Source organism: Martes martes (assembly GCF_963455335.1).
Source record: "Martes martes genome assembly, chromosome: 4".
Lineage (NCBI taxonomy): Eukaryota > Metazoa > Chordata > Mammalia > Carnivora > Mustelidae > Martes > Martes martes.
Genome location: NC_137891.1, coordinates 86873611 through 86891115, shown reverse-complemented (window position 1 = coordinate 86891115; position 17505 = coordinate 86873611). Strand labels below are relative to the sequence as shown.

Genomic DNA, 17505 nt, shown 5'->3' with positions numbered 1-17505 from the left:
TGTCTCCAGAGCAGTGACTAGGAAACCAGAGCGTCCCATTGTGTCTTGGTCCTCACTTAGCAAACAGGTCACTTTCTGTTTCTGCGTCATTTTATGACCCTAGAGCCCCTGGAGCCCTGCTAGGACAAGACAGCCATCAGAGCTAGAATGTGGCCAGAGCTAAGATGGTGCTCCCTATTTCTCATTCATGGGCTCATCCCATAAGCTTTTATTAAATGCCTGCTATGCGCAGGGTGAGGTGCCCAGTGGTCCCACCCACCAGGTTCCTTGCAGGGAAAAGGTCACAATCGGCTGTTTTAATAACCTGTGGGAAGTGAGTGAGCTAAAGGGGCCAAGGCAAAGCCTAATGGTCAGAAGAATGGCCTCAGTGAAAGAAAACAGCATGAACCAATGTGACAGGACACTGGGAATCAACAGCTGGAGACCAGCCTGGTGTGTAGCGATTGGGAAAAGAACGGCTCTTCTGGAACAAAGGAGTCGAGCAAACCATGATTCCGAGAGGCAGAAAAGCCAACACCAGGCTTTCTGAAAATGGTTGCTGTGACCACAAACCAAAAGACAGATGGTTTCACACGGGTTCCTGGGCGCCACCTGTACAAAGCAACATTATCTGGAATAAGGACAGTGTCTCACAGGAAACATTAGTTAAAATTTTTACTTAATTCAACACACAACTCCCTTAATCTACTACCAGGAAAAAAAAATGATTAAGCCAACTCAGCTAAATTTCTCAAAAATCTGTACATACATGCATACATACATATACAGAAAATAGCTTCGACCTGTGAGATTTGGGGCAGAGTACTGCATTTCTCTTTGTGTTGTTCTTTGCAGATCTGTTAAGATGAGCACCGTGCGCAGAGTAAGTGCTGTACACATACATGTTAGCTCTATTATCATTAAACTGCTGTGTTAAGTTCAAAGTCAGACGAATACTCAGCCTGTCCCCCTCTTTTTCTTTTATCTGTCCTATCTCTACAGATGCTTTTGGGTGAACATCTAATTCTCACACAATCTTTGAAAAACACTTCTTTTTATCCTCGAGGCAGTGTCCACAGATTTAATCTGGTACTTCACGAGTTGCTGAGCCATAGGAAATTCTTTCCTTTGTATGATATTTTCAGACCACCGAGTCACAGGAGGTGACAGCTGTAGTAAATCTTGTGGGCTCTTCAGTCCACAGCCACTTCTTAATGGAAAGGACTATTTCTGACCTTTCAGTTCATGGCAGTTGCAAATGTCAAAGGCAGACCTTTTCCCTCCTCTCACAGGCTCCCTCCCGCTCGGTGGCACCCTCCTGTTCTGCAGTTTGCCTCCTCTTAGATAAATGAATGCTGATGGGATGTAATTCCCCAGGCACTGAAAGATCCCGGACCTAAAATATCTTCCTCTGGCCCTGTGGGCTGGGTGTTTCGTCACCTGCATTGTGCTCTAAGGTCTGAGCAAAGGGGCTTCCCCTCCAAACCCAGGACTATAAATATGTCTCTGGGTTAGGACTGTATCATCAACAGTCCCTAGATAAACTAGCCCTCCTGGGAGGGCAGCATTAATCCATTATCTCCCCAAGCTCTTTAGGAACACATGACCATTGCTAAAGATGTTTTAAGGAGAGGCACAAATTCAAGGCTTGTAGACAAATCTGATCAGTAGTCATGTTTTGTGGAGTGTACTTACTGTCCTAAGAAATTTTTTTAGTAAGTTTTCGACATTTTCAAACCAGGGTATAACTTCTCCTGAAAAAACAAAAACAAAATACAGAAGCTCTAGCAACATGGTCTTGAATCCCCAGAAAATCACAGCAGTCTCTGGTGTCTCCAGTCGGCTTACCTACCTGCCCACAGACCTCTGAGCTGCGGTGAAAAGTTGGGAGAGCCGGCCTGGGCACCTGGGACTCATTTATTCTGTAACATTCCAATTAAAATATTTATTTTAACCCTACAAATACGGGGTGGGGGGAAGCACAAATACAAAGTATGAAAAAATAGAGATGATACAAAGTAGCCTAAATAGTCCTTGTCTGGAAAGAATGTAAGGATTTATTGAGAAAACAAAATATGCATGCTGAGTTTCAAATAAGGAAACAATTCTTACATTTTAAAAGCACATTATATTTTCCCTTTCCTCATCTTTTCCAGATAACATTTATTTTTTTTTAAAGATTTTTTATTTATTTATTTGACAGACAGAGATCACAAGCAGGCAGAGAGGCAGGCAGAGAGAGAGGAGGAAGCAGGCTCCCTGCTGAGCAGAGAGCCCGATGTGAGGCTCGATCCCAGGATCCTGGGATCATGACCTGAGCCGAAGGTAGAGGCTTTAACCCACTGAGCCACCCAGGTGCCCCAATAACATTTATTTTTGTTGAGTTCAAGTGTTGAGTTCCCCGTGGCTAGCTGTCTCCAACTAGACCCAGCTCCTTGAGGGCATATACTGTCTTCTGTGTCCTCAGCACCAAGCGCAAAAAGGTGCTTTAGGATCCTTAGGTGTGGGCGCCTGGGACCCTATGATTTTGTGGGATGTAAGAGGTTGTTTCTGGAACTTCTATTTTTATGTTTTTCTTTTTTTTTTTTAAGATTTTATTTTATTTTTTTTAACAGAGAGAGATAGTGAGAGAGGGAACACAAGCAGGGGGAGTGGGAGAGGGAGAAGCAGGCTTCCCACCAAGCAGGGAGCCTGATGTGGGGCTGGATCTGAAGACCCCCCCAGATCACGACCTGAGTGGAAGACAGATGCTTAAAGACTGAGCCATCCAGGTGCCCCCATGTTTTTGTTTTTCAAGAGAAGCTATGAAATAATCTGGTTTTAAAATATTGAAAAGTCAGTGTAAAAAACAAAAGTTTGAAAATATTGAGCATGTGGGTGGTGCAGTCCACTAAGCCTTAGTGTCTTGGTTTCCCCTTAGATCAGGATCTCAGGGTCATGATATCCAACCCAGAGTCCTGGTTCTGCACTCAGCACAGACTGCTTTAGTATTTTTCTCCCTCTCCTTCAGGCCCTCTCACTAGTGCTGTCTGTCTGCCGGTCTCTCTCTCTCTGAAATAAATGAATAAATCTAAAAGAAAGAAAGAGAAGAAAATACTGAGTAGACCCAACAATGCACAACTGTGGTTCACGAGTAGATGGCAATTAAAAATTTTAAATAGTAGTGACCATTTCTTTTCTATGTCAGCCATTTTGTAAAAATTATTGTTTTATTAACATAACTAATAACATAGATAATGCTCCTGGGTGAAAATTCAAACAGTATATAGGCGTATGGACTAAAAAGCAAAAGCCTATTTTTTCCTCCGCAGGTGTTGCCACCCATTCCGGGTTTGGGGTGCATTCCTCCAGCTACTGATGGACAGACATATCTGCAACCTTGTCATAGTTATCAGATTAGTCCCATTTTACAGATGAGGAAACTGCAGCACAGAAAGGTAGAAGTCTTCATCTAAGATCACAGAGCTGCTCCGGGAGGGAGTCAAGATTCAAATCCAGATCCTCTGACTCACAGGTCAGCGCATTCTTTCTGCTACGCCCCATGTGTAAAATTTTGTGGATAAAGAAACCGAGGCTCATGGAAGTCTCCGAGCTGTCACAGCACACAGCTCGCAGCCCAGTTCCGGAGAGGCAGGGGTAACCGGGCTCTCAGGGAGGCGAGCGCGGGGACACCCGCTGGCCCGGGGTCCCATGGCTCATCCCGCCGCAGCGCTCAGCTCCTCCCTGCGCGGGGCTCGCCCACGCCGCTCGGCGCCCCTTGAGCAGCCCGCGCCGATCCGCTCGGGAAGCGGGGGTCCCGGAGTCCCGAGCCCCGGCCGGGCCCAGCGCACGGGCCCAGCGACGGCTGCCTCAGCAGTGGGTAGGGACCGCCGCGGCTCCGCCCGAGCCGTGGTCCGGCGCCCGGCACGCGGGGTGGTCGAGGCCGGCAGCCCTGGGGTGGGTGGCCCAGACAAGCAGGGGGTGGGGGGCCGCCGAGGGGCGCGGGCTGGGCGCGTGGCGGGCGGGGCGCCGGCGGGCGGGGGCGGGGGCGGGCGCGGGGGCGGAGCCGCGGCCAGAGGCGGCCGTGTCCCGAGCCCGGCTCACAGGGGCCGGAGTGGCCGCCGCGGAGCCAGGCTGCCTCCAGGGAGCGCCCGGGCACAGAAGGGTTAACCGGCCACCGGGGCCCGCGCAGAGCAGGTACAGACCCCGCCGGGACCCCCGGCCCCGGCCACCCTCTCTCCCGGGTCCCGTTAGAGCCCCCGCCGCGCGCGCCCGCGCAGCCCCAGCTCCCCGCGTCCCGCGTCCCGCCGTTGTGCCCCAGTCGCGACCCCGGCCCCAGCTCTGTAGCCTCGGAAGATCTTTCAGTTCCTGGGGTCGAATTCCTGGGGAGGGGGTTTCGGATCCTGTGGAACTCCGGCCCCATCACCCGGGCGGAGAATCAGCCAAAATTCCTACTAAGTCACGGAGTAAAGTTGGAAAACATACCCAGGACCTCCCCGCACGCGCCGGCGCCTCCTACCCTCCTCCTCTAGGAGGGTGCTCCTTCGAGGATGTGTGCCCCTGTCACCCCCGTAAATCCAGGAGCTGGGGTCAGGGACGCTGGGAGGGTTGCGGAGGGGTGCCCTTGATCTGGCAGAGCCTGATGACTGGAAAGGAAGGACACCTGTTTGGATCGTTCTCCAAGACCCATGAATGGAGGGCACAGTCAGGACCAAGGAGTTCTGACCCAGGGCAGGGACTCTCCAGCCAGCCCTGAAACACGCTGTCCCACCCTCTGCCCTGCAGCAGCAGCCCATTTTCCAGAAGTGGGTCCCTCTGGGGTTGAAGGGGTTAGCCCTGCCCAGGTCTGTTCTCCTTGATCCTCACTGGCCGGTGTAGAGGTGTGGCCAGGAGGGGCCCAGGTTTGTCCAGACCAGTGTCCGGCCTGCCATGGGGATGACCACTTTTGACCTCTCCTTTCCTCACCCTGGGCAGTGAGACACACCAGATGAGGAACATGAAAAGGGGTGAGGAGCACAAATGTGTGTCTGTTTCTGCAGTGGAGGGGGTGTCGGTCCCCTGCCCAGCTGTGCAGGGGGTGGGGTAGGACTTTTCCAGAGAGGGAGCCAGGCCTGGCCAGGGCTCCAGGAGTTCACGTCACCCCCACCCCCCACCCCTCACTTCTCCAGGGAACTGCCAAAGCCAAACCCAGCTCAGGACAGGATTATCTGTACTGGGTAGACCCATAGAGAGAGAGACAGCAAGATAGAGATGGGGGGGGGGCGGGGGGGGGTTGCTGAGGGGGGCAGAGAGAAGCAGAGCCTGAGAGGGAGTAGAGAGGGTACCCAGCAGTAGAGAAGGGGCAGACAGTGACCATCACCCCCATCTCTCCTCTTTGAACTCAAGCAACAGGGCCAGGGAGAGAGCTGAAGGCTTGGGTGGACCGTTGGCCCTTCTCTGGAGCCCCTACGTCCCCATCAGGGTGGAGTTGCTGACCTCAGTGGCAAGCCCAGCCAGGGGAAGGAGCAGCCATCAGCAACCCCTTCCCAACCCAAAACAGCTGAGGTGACCCTGGGCATTCAGGCTCAGCCTCTGCAAAACCCCCCTCAAACTTCCAGGTCTTGGGGTCTCAGGGAGGGGAGTGGGACTGAGAGTGTTGCTGCCCCCAAGTACGTTCCTGCCCTTCCCTCTGTCATTTTCCTGCCCCTAAGCTGGCCCACCTCGGCATTAGCTCCTTGGATTCCTCTCCCGGGTGCCTTTCAGATCCAACAGAAACATTTTTTTTTTCCTGGAAAGCAGAACTAAGAGCGGGTTGAGTGGGGGTGGGAAGGGCTCGTACTGAGCAGCAAGGGGCTGGAGAGGACTGGGGAAGCCGTGGCTTTGAGACCAGGCTAGGGTTCCAAGCTCCATTTCCCTGATGATGAAAGCTAGACTTCAGGATGGACTTCCTGGCTCCTCAGGATGATAGGGCTATGACTGGGGAGCAAGGGCTGCATCTCTCCTTCCCAGGTTCCCCCAGCCGATCATCACCGGGCCTGAAATAAGCCCTCACTGAACCAGTGCTGAGGGACACTGGTCCCTAGAGGGAGGTTAAATAAAATGGGAAAATCACCTGGTTCTCTAAGAGATTAAAGCATCAGCCCATTTAGTTTATCTCTTGGCTAGAAGGTGTTTGAGGCCAGCAGAGATGTGCCACGGTGTTCCAGAAGGAGTCTAGTTAAAATAAAACAGAAGAAAAGGCTGGGAGGCAAGTAAGAACAGGAAACCTCAAGGGACTTCTTAGCTCCTCAGAGTGGGTATCTGCTGTCCTCACTCATGCCTCCCTCAACTGTCCAGGACCTCTGGAAGGGCAGGAGGCAAACCAGATAAAAAACCATCTTAAGGAAGACACGTGTGCATGTGTGGCCTGAGCTGGCCGGGAAACAGTCCCTAGTTGAGAGGAGGGAGGAGCTGAGAAGTTCCTGCAGGCTGAGGGGAGGGGACTGTGCCACTGTTGGGAGGCTGAGGTCAGACCCCCACCCTCTAGCCTTAGCGGACAGGAAAGGGCAGCATTTCTTCCTGCTGTCACCCTTAGGGTCATAAAGGGGTGGGCCAGTCTTCCTCCACCCCTCCATCCTCACTCGGAGATGTCCTTCTGAGGAGCCATCCCTGCCAACCCCTGGCTTTCTGGAGCCTGGAGAGGTAACCACCAGGCTTCTGTCCCCACAGAGCGCGCCCCCTCCACACCCAGATGCCTGAGTAGTGTGTTTACTTCCGGTCCCCTCTCCCAGGCCCGGGGCATCGAGGGAGGAGCGATGGAGAAGTGGGCCGGCAGGTAAGTGTGGGGCTGCCGGCGGAGGGGCCTCTCTGTCCCTGCAAGTGAGGGAAAGGCCATTACTGGGCTGGGCGGGGGCAAGTGATGAGAAGCCTCTGCTTTCTGAGAAGCTGGCATCAGGATGTGGGGAGCCTGCTGAGGGGGAGGGGGTGTCATAACACCTTCTCTGGCTGGTTTGCAGGCCTCAGTTGTGTCTGATGCTGCTTCTGTCCCTCCCTGAGCTCTGCCTGGATCAGGAGGTGCGCCAGGGACCAGAGGTTGTGATCCTGTCATCCTCCCTAGCACCCATCCCACTTCTCCAGGCCGGGCGTCCCGTTTTCTGCAGCTTCTGATAAAACATGGCGCCTTTCACATTTGCCTTCCCCGCCCACCCCCCCACTAACTCCTTGCCAAATAATATCAAGTCTCACCTCTGCTATTGACTGTGACCTTGGACGAGTAACAACTGCCCCCACCCTCAGGTCCCGGACTACAGTTCCCTCGAAAATCCTTCTAATTTTGTCTGACCTTTTTGTCCACATAGGTGTTGTCTGGACACTCTCTTCAGACACCCTCCGAGGAGGATCAGGGCCCTGAGGGTGTCTGGGGTCCTTGGGAGCAGTGGGCCTCTTGCTCCCAGCCCTGTGGAGTTGGGGTGCAGCGCAGGAGCCGGAAATGTCAGCTCCCTACAGCTCAACTCCACCAGGGCCTGCCCTTCCCACCCCGGCCCCCAAGACATCCAGAAGCCCTGCTCCCCCGGGGTCAGAGCCCCAGACCTCAGACTTCCCGAGAAACCCTCCCCCTGTACAGGCCACAGCCTCGGGGAAGAGGTGGCCCACGTCGAGGCCCTGCTTCCCAGCTAGGGAGAGCAGAAACCCGGGAGATTCCAGGAGCTCGGAGGTGAGGGGTGGGGCTTCGAGGGGGAGGGAGGAGCCTTTCTGTGAGGGTGGGGCTTCAAGGGGCGGGGCCTTGTTTGAGGGGCGGGGCTTAGTGAATGGAGGAAAGGGAGCAAAGGATGCATGGCTTAGGGAGGCTTATCTTCGGTGCTAGGAAGTAGGCTGGGGAGGCAGGGCTGGAGTCGGTCAGAGCTCTGACCCCATGTCTGCTACACGTTCTCAGGTCCCGGGTTCGAGACCCCATCAAGCCAGGAATGTTTGGTTACGGGAGAGTGCCCTTTGCTTTGCCACTGCATCGTAACCGCAGGCACCCCCGGAGACTGCCCAGAGCTGAGACCTCCCAGACCTCAGATCTTCCATCCCTGACTCCAAGAACAGAACTATTCTCCACAAACCACACAGCTCAAACTCAGCTCCCTCCTACAGAACTTTCTGCCCGCCCCCCCCACCCCCCAGCAGAACCCCCAAGCCCTGAAACTACTCAGACAGAAGTGTCCTCTAGAACCAGGCCTGTCCCCACTCAGCCCCACCCCAGAGCCCAGGCCTCTGGCACAGAGCCCGCCTCGTCCATCCCCTACCCAGGAGAAAGTAGCTCCTTCCATGTGTCTCAGCCAAGAATGCCAGATTCTCAGGGTTCGGCCAGTCTCCAGGTGGCTGAGAGATACCCTAATCCTTTCCTTTCTGTCCCTTGGGGCAGAGGCCACCAGAGCCAGGAGCACTGGAAACCTGGGGGGAATCTCCATGGGTCCCTCATGGAGCCTGCCCCCCACTACCCAGATGGCTGGTTGCCTCTGCTGAGTGATGGCCCCCACTCCAGTTCCCTCTGGAGCCTCTTTGCTCCCAATAGCCCTGTGCCAAGGTGTTCTGGGGAAAGTGAGCAGCTGAGAGCCTGCAGCCAAGCGGTGAGTTCTTCCTTGGACCATCCCTTCCCCAGACTTGCACTTCTGCTTCCCTGGCCCTAAGTCTGGGTCCTCAGCTTGTCAGATCTGGACCTGAGGGTGAAGGGCCTTGGCATCTGACCTCCTCAGGGTAGGGGCCTTGGAGCTCTTCCACAGACCTGACCTCCCCTCCCACACCCCCAAATCCAGCCCTGACCCATACCCCCATTTTCCTCCCCAGCTTTGACTCCTCTGTATCCCCCCACCTCAGCCCTGCCCCCCTGAGCAGCCAGACCCCCGGGCCCTGCAGTGTGCAGCCTTTGACTCCCAGGAGTTCATGGGCCAGCTCTACCAGTGGGAGCCCTTTACCGAAGGTGAGGTTTCCAGCCCCCCTCCACCCCTCCACCCCAGGAAGATGAGCTGGCTTTAGACTGGGGGATGATGGGGAGAGGGAGACACCAGCCCCTCTATTTCTCTTCTGTAGGCCCTTGCATTTCTCCTCTGTGTAATATTTTCTTTCTTATTTCTTAGGGTTGGGATGAAGAGACAGCACAGGCCAGGAAAGGGGAGTGGGTTTCCGACAGGGCCCAACTGTCAGATGGTGAGGGATAACCCCGCAGAGGGATCAGGCTGGGAGAGGGAGTATACAGAAGTGCCCTTTGGTTGCCTTCCTCTGGGAAGAAGTCCATCCCAGGAGGTGGACCTGACAGGAGAAGGGCATGGTCAGAGAGATCCTGTCCAGTGATGACATCAGAGTGGGGGTATACCTTGGGCCCTCCTAATGCTAGACCACTTGCTCCCAAGTTACTGTCCACTTAATTTTCGGCCTGTGTCAACCCAATGCCAAGAAACCCCTTCATGAGCTCACGTAATCATAGGTTTCAGGTATCTGTTCTCTCTCTCTTACAGCTCACAACCCCTTTGCTGATCTCAGTGACCTCAACTGACCTGACTCAGTTTTTGTATGACCCTCAAAGCAACCTTTCAGAATATAGAATTTTTTTTTCCTCCATCCATGGCAACGTAGGCGAGCTCAGGATGTCCTATAGCCAAGATGGGACCTTTGTCAGCCTCCCAGCCAGGACCCCAGCTAACCACTCTCCCACCCTGTTTCTTAGTTCAGGGCTCCCAACGCTGTGAACTGAACTGCCGTCCCCGTGGCTTCCGTTTCTACGTCCGTCACACGGAAAAGGTCCAGGATGGGACCCTGTGTCAGCCTGGAGCGCTAGATATCTGCGTGGCTGGACGCTGTCTGGTGAGAGAGGATGGAGTGTGTGTGTGTATGTATGCACACACGCGTGCACACACGTGGGCGTGCGCACAGTCTCCTTAGTCATCATCACAGAAACAAAACCCCAGGCTGACATTGCAAAAAGGAAAGTTCTCACCTACCCAGCTAGAGGTGAGTGCAGAGCCAGAAGTGAATTGCAGGAAGGAACCCCTCAGGCGTGTGCACGCTTCCCTGAGGCTGGCTGGGGATGATGGGCTGGCACAGGAACACCTTCTTCCTCACAGTGTAAAGATCGAGATGCAGGGTGAGCTGGAGGGTCCGTAGACGACCAGGCGGGGGTGCGGCAGGGTCTGGCTTCAGGCAGCCCCTGCCTCACTCTCCCCCAGAGCCCCGGCTGCGATGGGATCCTCGGCTCTGGCAGGCGTCCAGATGGCTGTGGGGTCTGTGGAGGGGATGATTCCACCTGCCACCTCGTCTCAGGGAACCTCACAGACCGGGGGGGCCCTCTGGGCTATCAGAAGATCCTGTCGATTCCTGCCGGAGCCACGCAGCTCCAGATTGCCCAGCTCCGGCCCAGCTCCAACTATCTCGGTGAGCTCTCCAGATTCTCCGAGTCTTGGGTCCCTGTTCCATTCCTGGTCTCTTGGTTCAGCCCTCCACAACCCCACTGAGCACAGGAAATGGGCCAAGCAGAGAGAAGTCAGGGGCTCCTTCCCTTGCAGAGGTGGGAGGAAGCCGAGAGAGTGCGGGGTATCAGGGGCTCTGTGTGGCTAAGGGGGGTGTAGGAGGAGGACATTATGACTGACCCTGTGCCCTGACCTCCAATCTTCAGCCCTTCGAGGCCCTGGGGGCCAGTCCATCATCAATGGAAACTGGGCCGTGGATCCCCCTGGGTCCTACACAGCCAGTGGGACTGTCTTCCTGTACAACCGACCTTCCCGAGAGGAGGGCAAGGGGGAGAGTCTGTCAGCCAAAGGCCCCACGAGCCAGCCTGTGGATGTCTACGTGAGCTTGGGGCCTGGGGAAGCTGGACTGCTGGAGAGGGGGGCCTTTCCCTCTGGGGGCAAAGCTGTGGGGCACAAGATGGCGGAGAAGGCTAGCAGTATGCCCCCCCAGCCTCCTCCCCCAAACAATTCATTATCTTCTCTCTCCCCAGGTGATCTTTCAGGAGGAGAACCCAGGCATTTTTTATCAGTATATTATCTCCTCAGTTCTTCCAGACCTTGGGAGCACCACCCCAGAGCCCCAATTCCCCCAACTCCAGCCAGGTGAGACTCTGCTCCCCAGACCTAGGAGGTGGGGAGGGGATGCCAGGGGAGCTTCAAGGCAGTGGCGGGTATTTGATTTGCCTACTCAACTGTCCCTGCACAGAGATTTTGAGGGTGGAGCCCCCACCCGCTTCGATGCCCCGCCCTGCCCGGACCCCAGGCACCCTCCAGCGTCAGGTGCGGATCCCCCAGATGCATGCTCCACCCCATCCCAGGACACCTCTGGGATCTCCAGCTGGATACTGGAAGCGAGTGGGACATTCGGAGTGCTCATCATCCTGCGGAAAAGGTGAGACTTCATGCACCAGCCTGTATTCCTGGTATCCTTAGCTCATATCCCTGACTTGGCACTCCTGATCCCACACCCTGGACTGTGGTCCATGCCTTGACTCTGTAACAAGTCAAATCCCAGCATCTGGGACCCTACTGAGCTCAGAGCCATCCTGCCTCCTGTGGCTTCCCTCTCATCCCCTTCAGGTGTTTGGCGCCCCATCTTCCTCTGCACTTCTCGTGAGTCAGGGGAGGAGCTGGATGAACACAGCTGTGCCATGGGCGCCAGGCCCCCAGCCCCCCTGGAGCCCTGCCATGGTCCTCCATGCCCTCCATAGTGAGTATGGCCCACAGGGAGGGCTAGGGTCTTAGGAGCACGAGAGCTGTCCCAGGCAGACACATCCACACTGCCGTAGGATCTCACCCTGGGCTCTGCACCCAGCCCACAGTATCTCCTGGCTGCAGAGTGACAGTATTTGATTAGAAAGGCTTACATTCCTGGGATGCCTGGGTGGCTCACTTGGTTGACTGTCTGCCTTCGGCTCAGATCATGATCTCAGGGTCCTGGGATCGAGCCCCGCATCTGGCTTCCTGCTCAGCGGGGAACCTGCTTCTCCCTCTGCCTCTGCCTGCCCCTTCCCCTCCTTATGCGCACACACTCTTTTTCTCTCAAATAAATAAATAAAATCTTTTAAAAAAGAGAGAGAAAGGTGTACATTCCCTAGACAGGGAGAAAACCCTGGTAGCCTGAGCCCCACAAGGGACCTCAGACTCAAAGTGATGAAGATTCCCCTCCCCTCTGCGGGTGCCCCCCAGCCCCAGTCCGTCGTCCCTTCCCCACTACTCATGGCAGCCGCACCCATCTCTGTTTCCCTGCTCTGTGTCTCTGCCTCTTCCGCGCCTGCCGTGCGCGCGCAGCTGGGAGGCGGGCGAGTGGACGTCCTGCAGCCGCTCCTGTGGCCCCGGCACCCAGCACCGCCAGCTGCGCTGCCGCCAGGAGTTCGGGGGCGGCGGCTCCTCCGTGCCTCCCGAGCGCTGTGGACACCTCCCTCGGCCCAATGCCACGCAGCCCTGTCAGCTGCGCCTCTGTGGCCACTGGGAGGTTCGCTCCCCCTGGAGCCAGGTGAGTGGGACCTGGCAGGGAGGCTGCTAGATGAGGAAGGAGCCTAGGTGAATGGGCACCCGTGGGTAGGCACAGTGGTCTCTCCAGTCCTTTTTTTTTTAATTTTTTTTTCTAGATTTTTTTATTTATTTGACAGACAGAGATCACAAGTAGGCAGAGAGGCAGGCAGAGAGAGAGAGGAAGGGAAGCAGGCTCCCTGCTGAGCAGAGAGCCCGATGCGGGGCTCGATCCCAGGACCCTGGGATCATGACCTGAGCCGAAGGCAGAGGCTTTAACCCACTGAGCCACCCAGGCGCCCTCTCCAGCAAAGGCTTTTTTTTTTTTTTTTAAACTAACGAGACCTCCTGAGAAGCCCCCATCTATAAACCCAAATAAGACCCTGGACAGGGGTTGGGGGCCCAGAGCCACCAGCCTGCCCCTCAGCCCATAAAGCCATGGAACCGCTCAGTCAGGGGTCAGAGGCAGGTCCTGGTTCAGAGGCCGCGGAGCTGGGGGCCCAGGGAGGGGTGGTTGCGGGGGGGTGTCAGGGGGGCGGGGAAGTCTGGGAATCTTTCAGAGGCTCTCCTCCCCTCAGTGCTCAGTGCGGTGCGGGCGGGGCCAGAGGAGCCGGCAGGTCCGCTGTGTGGGGAGCAACGGTGATGAAGTGAGCGAGAGGGAGTGTGCGTCGGGCCCCCCGCGGCCCCCCAGCAGAGAGGCCTGTGACATGGGGCCCTGTACCACAGCCTGGTTCCACAGCGACTGGAGCTCCAAGGTGGGCCCTGCCAACCCTGGTCCGAGTCGTGCGTCCCTGGTGCCCCTAACCTAAGATCTTTCCAACATGTTTCCGTATGCATATACTCAGCAAGCCCTATTATGGGCTAGATGCCACTGGTACTGGGAACTGCGATATGAGTGAGGAAGAACTCGCATTAGGGTCCTCAGCCCCCAGGACAGATTCCGATTAGCTGGCTGGTACCCAGGGCCCTCCCTAACTCTGGGGATCCAGGATGCATCACCCTCAGCCCCTCCTCCTCCCCCCCAATCCATCACCTTAACAGTGCTCAGCGGAGTGTGGGACAGGAATCCAGCGACGGTCTGTGGTCTGCCTTGGGAGTGGGGAGTCCCGTGGGGCGGGCCAGGAGGAAGCAGGAGCTGGGACCACTGAGCAGAGCTGTGCACCGGGAAGCCGTCCCCCGGACATGCGTGCCTGCAGCTTGGGACCCTGTGAGATGACGTGGTGCTGGTACACGGGGCCCTGGGCCGAGGTGAGCAAAAAGCCTGGGACAGGGCTGTCCATCAGTGGGAGTCCCTGTGGGCTGGTGGGAGTCACCCCTGTTCTCCCTTCCTCTTGCACACCCTCCCCTTCCTCTGCATCAGTGCTCCTCAGAATGTGGCTCTGGCACACAGCGTAGGGACATCATCTGTGTATCCAAACTGGGTACGGAGTTCAACGTGACTTCTCCCAGCAACTGCTCCCACCTGCCTAGGCCCCCTGCCCTGCAGCCCTGTCAGGGGCAGGACTGCCAGGACCGATGGTTTTCTACACCCTGGAGTCCGGTGAGTGCCTGGCCCCCTTGTCCTACTAAGCTCGGACTTCCAGGGAAGGGGAGGCTCCTCTCATGGCATCCCCACTGTGTCCTAGGACAAGGCCAGCTGCAGTCGGTTTATCATTGTCCCATTTCTATGTAGACATGGAGGACGGGTGGGCCCCGTCCATGTGGGATTTCATAATGTTCCAGGAGAGGCCTCCTCCCCCACCCCCCACATGCACACACTACTTTCAGAGGAGGTGGCCTGGGGGTCAGGAGGAACCTGGGTCATAACAAAGGTCTGATTTGATAGCGGGGTGTCCGCAGTGCTCTCGCTCCTGCCAGGGGGGTATTCAGACGAGGGAGGTCCAGTGTTTGACCGCCAACCAGACCCTCAGCGTCCGATGCCCTCCTCACCTGCGGCCCTCCAGGAAACGACCCTGTAACAGCCAGCCCTGCAGCCAGCGCCCCGGTAAAGAGCCCTTCCCCCCCAACCCCCAAACAGTGGAGTTAACTGAAGTATGGGAGGGATGAGAGAGGACCAGTGGGAGTGGGCACTGCACCTCCAGAGAGAAGGGTCTGGGTGATGTGCCCACTGGCCTCCTCTGTCCCCAGATGATCAATGCAAGGACAGCTCTCCACATTGCCCCCTGGTGGTACAGGCCCGTCTCTGCGTCTATCCCTACTACACAGCCACCTGTTGCCGCTCTTGTGCCCATGTCCTGGAGCGTTCTCCCCCAGAGCCTGCCTGAAATGGGTACAGGAGACCCTCTCCTCATGGTTTCCTCATGCCACCATCAGTCACCCACCCATCAGCCCACTCTGTACTCTCTGGCTCTCCAGCCTGCCCTAGTCTCATCAGGGATGTCCCCTAGGGTGGTTGAAGGTGGCAAAGACGACTGTCAAGATATGTGGCTGGGTATGTGTGTGTGTGTGTGTGTGGTGTTATGGTCCGTGTGCACCATATGTGTATCGGGGGCCTGTATGGATGGATGTGCTCATACACATTATTTTTCAAAAAAAGAAGTGAAACAGACTGAAGAGGAGTGGAGAGTGGACAATGCCTGTTTCCCTGAGACTTTTCTAGGCTGAGAGGAAAGCAGGTTTGCAGCTCCTTAGTAATCCAAACTGCCTAGCACCTGGTCTCCCCATCAACCCGACTTTGTGCCCTAAACTTCAGTTCTCATGTTCAGGCCTCACCTCTTCTAAAGCACCATTTACCATCTGACCCCTTCTCCCCACACTTAGTCTCTCCATCCCTACCTCTCAGAATCAGCTAGGAATGGGAGTCAGCCACTGCCAGTCCTGCCTTACCCCAGGAAGAGAGACTACCTCCCCAGAGCAGGGACCAGCTGGGCAGAGGATGGAAAAAAGAAAAAAATAGAACAAGACACCCTAGCCCCTGCTCCCACTCCCCACCTCTGAAAACGGTTCCCCCCCAGAACTAATTTATTTTTTATTAAAGATGATTATGACAAATGAGAAACAGGCTCTTTATTGTCCTGATGGGAACCCATCCACCTGGGCCACCTAAACAAGCAATGTGAGGTCAGAATGAGGGATGGGAAGGGGGAACAGTACCTATAGCCCAGGCGGAGTGAGTCTGGGCCCAGAAAGGGTGTTAAGTGAGCCCCAATCCCAGGAGAGGATCCTGGCCAACCGTAGGCCCTGCAGGTTGGCCATTGACCACTAGAGGTCACCACTTCTCCCACTTTAGGTATGGAGTTGGGAGCTTGGTTCCAGCCCTGAGGAAAAAGTGCATGGCCTGTGGTGGGTTTCTCCATGGACTGAGTCTTTCTGTAAAGTCTCTTCGAATCCAGTAGCCCTGCTTTCAGTCTGGGGCTGAGCTGAATAGCAGTTGGCTTTGCAGGGGTCTCTTCTCCTGTTCTCTTTCTTTGGCCCTCCCTGCCTGCTTCCCCCATCTTTTCTGCCCTCACCCATTTCCGCATTAAGCTCTCGGTTTATTGCTTCTGCTAGGGTGGGGGAAAGGAAGTGACTTCTGCCCCTCCCTGCTTCCCTCTGCGGAAAGGACCGGAGGAGGAGGAGCCTGGCCTGGCCTGGCTCTAGGGGACTTAGGGCGGGGTCGAGGGTGGAGCCAAGGCAGTACTGGATGTCCTGCCAGAGACACATTCTTCAGAGATGTATCATGCTAGTCTCCCTTCCTGTGGTCTTGTCATCGCTCAAGGTAAATAGCTTGCTAGAGGTGGTATGAGAGCGGGCAGCTTATTCCACAGTACGGACCTCTGCAATTCTGAGGTCTGAGTTCCAGGTCTCTGCTTCTGGAAGCCGGATTTCCTGGGGGTCCCTGTGTCTAGGAGAGGAAGGGGAGCAGTGCAACAGAATCAGATTCAGTGGGGAATTGGAAGCATCCCTCCCCCAGCTCTGCATCTCTACAAGTCTGACCAAGTAAGGCCATTAATAAAGGCCTGTGGAAACAGTTGAACTCAGTGACGACCATTTCCTTGAACACACTAAGGCCCTGTGAAGGATACCAGAGTTGCCCAAGGATAGAAGATTTCTACTCTAGCAGCAGACTGGGGTCATGCTGTTGCCTGGGGACCTTGACTTTTCCTGGGTTGGAAGTGGCTGAGAAGGAAGACTTTGGGCAACATCTTGGGAGGAAAATGGGTGAGGAAGGAGGCCAAGGGAGTGGAGGGAGAGGAAAATGAAACTGACTCACCCTGGGGGAAGGAGTGAGGAAAAGGGCAAGCGCAGTCTCGGCGTCTCTGTTCTGCCTTAAGAGGAGCTATTAGACATGTTCTTCTGTCTCTGGGTGAACCTGTAAGGGGATCAGAGATGCGGGGGATCAGGGAAGTGGGATCTGTCCCAGCCCAGTAGATACAGAGGGCAGAAGGCGGAGTCCCAAGACCGAGGGCGGGGGTGGCAGTGACTAGCTGGGGCCCTCCCAGCGATTCCTGGAAGCTGCAGCCTGGGCGGTGGCCCCAGCTCAGCTGACTTCTCCGAAGTTCCCCTCCCTCTTAGGGCCTCTCAGGGCTGTTGCTGGGCAGGTTTGGAGTTTGGCCTGAGTCTGAGAACCAATCATAGGTGGGGATTGCAGCCCCAGCCCCTCTTAGGGCACCCCCAGCTTCAGCACCTCCTTGCTCTTTGTGGCTGCCCCTGAGCTCCCTGATAGCCACCAGCCTCTGACTTCTCAGAATATGGGCCTTCGTTTGGGGGGTTGCCCCCTCCCCTTTCACTTTAAAGCTAGGATTCAGTGCAGCCCCTAAGGGTTCTTTTCCTCTGGTCATGAAGTCAGTATGGGGTCAGTGTGGAAGCTTTCAGGAAGGGGACTCTGACCCGGAGCAACCCCTTTTCCTAGTCCCTTCGAGGGGAGTAGTGTGGCCAGACACCTCTCCTTTGACCTCTGAAACCCTCTAGAGGGACTTGGGAGAGAGGAAGCTGTGAGCCAAGGCCAGAGAGATGTGGTGGAGTGGCCCCGAGGTCTGGCATACTGGGGGGAATTTAGGGAAGGACACAGAGGAAGTGGACCCCTGAGAATTGAGGTGGGGGTGGAGAGGTTATAGGAACAATCTTGGTATGCACAAGAGAGATCAAGCATGCAGAAACTAGCCAGCGTCATTTCTGAGTGCTTGCTGGGGGA

General features: G+C 55.9%; 1 protein-coding gene and 1 long non-coding RNA gene across 4 annotated transcripts; one reads left to right on the top strand and one right to left on the bottom strand.

The window, feature by feature from the left end:
- Positions 1 to 4087: 4087 nt before the first annotated feature.
- Positions 4088 to 15388, top strand: ADAMTSL4 (ADAMTS like 4). 3 transcript variants are annotated; one of them, XM_080802435.1, is made up of 18 exons: positions 4088 to 4155; positions 6646 to 6751; positions 6933 to 6990; positions 7275 to 7630; positions 7850 to 8528; positions 8776 to 8878; positions 9623 to 9759; positions 10122 to 10326; positions 10568 to 10740; positions 10892 to 11003; positions 11107 to 11292; positions 11481 to 11610; positions 12192 to 12396; positions 12971 to 13147; positions 13434 to 13640; positions 13753 to 13932; positions 14232 to 14376; positions 14520 to 15388. In XM_080802435.1, exons 2-18 carry the CDS (start codon positions 6732 to 6734, stop codon positions 14654 to 14656), a joined length of 3210 nt encoding a protein of 1069 aa, XP_080658561.1. In that variant the 5' UTR covers positions 4088 to 4155; positions 6646 to 6731; the 3' UTR covers positions 14657 to 15388. The 3 variants fall into 3 exon arrangements, with proteins under 3 accessions (XP_080658561.1, XP_080658559.1, XP_080658560.1); XM_080802433.1 differs by lacking the exon at positions 4088 to 4155 and adding an exon at positions 6495 to 6618 and having other exon boundaries at positions 6708 to 6751; XM_080802434.1 differs by lacking the exon at positions 4088 to 4155 and having other exon boundaries at positions 6695 to 6751; positions 14929 to 15379.
- Positions 12528 to 16798, bottom strand: LOC308342153. The gene is made up of 4 exons (XR_013966761.1): positions 16585 to 16798; positions 16146 to 16215; positions 13426 to 13597; positions 12528 to 13014 (listed from the first exon to the last, which is right to left on the bottom strand). It is a non-coding gene; the product is annotated as an uncharacterized lncRNA (long non-coding RNA).
- Positions 16799 to 17505: the final 707 nt, after the last annotated feature.

Excerpts from the sequence above, each read along its gene's own strand:
- ADAMTSL4 (XM_080802435.1), top strand. The coding sequence starts at position 6,732 with ATGGAGAAGTGGGCCGGCAG. Across the intron at positions 6,991-7,274 it reads AGCTCTGCCTGGATCAGGAG|GTGTTGTCTGGACACTCTCT; the intron begins GTGCGCCAGGGA and ends TTGTCCACATAG. Across the intron at positions 8,879-9,622 it reads GTGGGAGCCCTTTACCGAAG|TTCAGGGCTCCCAACGCTGT; the intron begins GTGAGGTTTCCA and ends CCTGTTTCTTAG.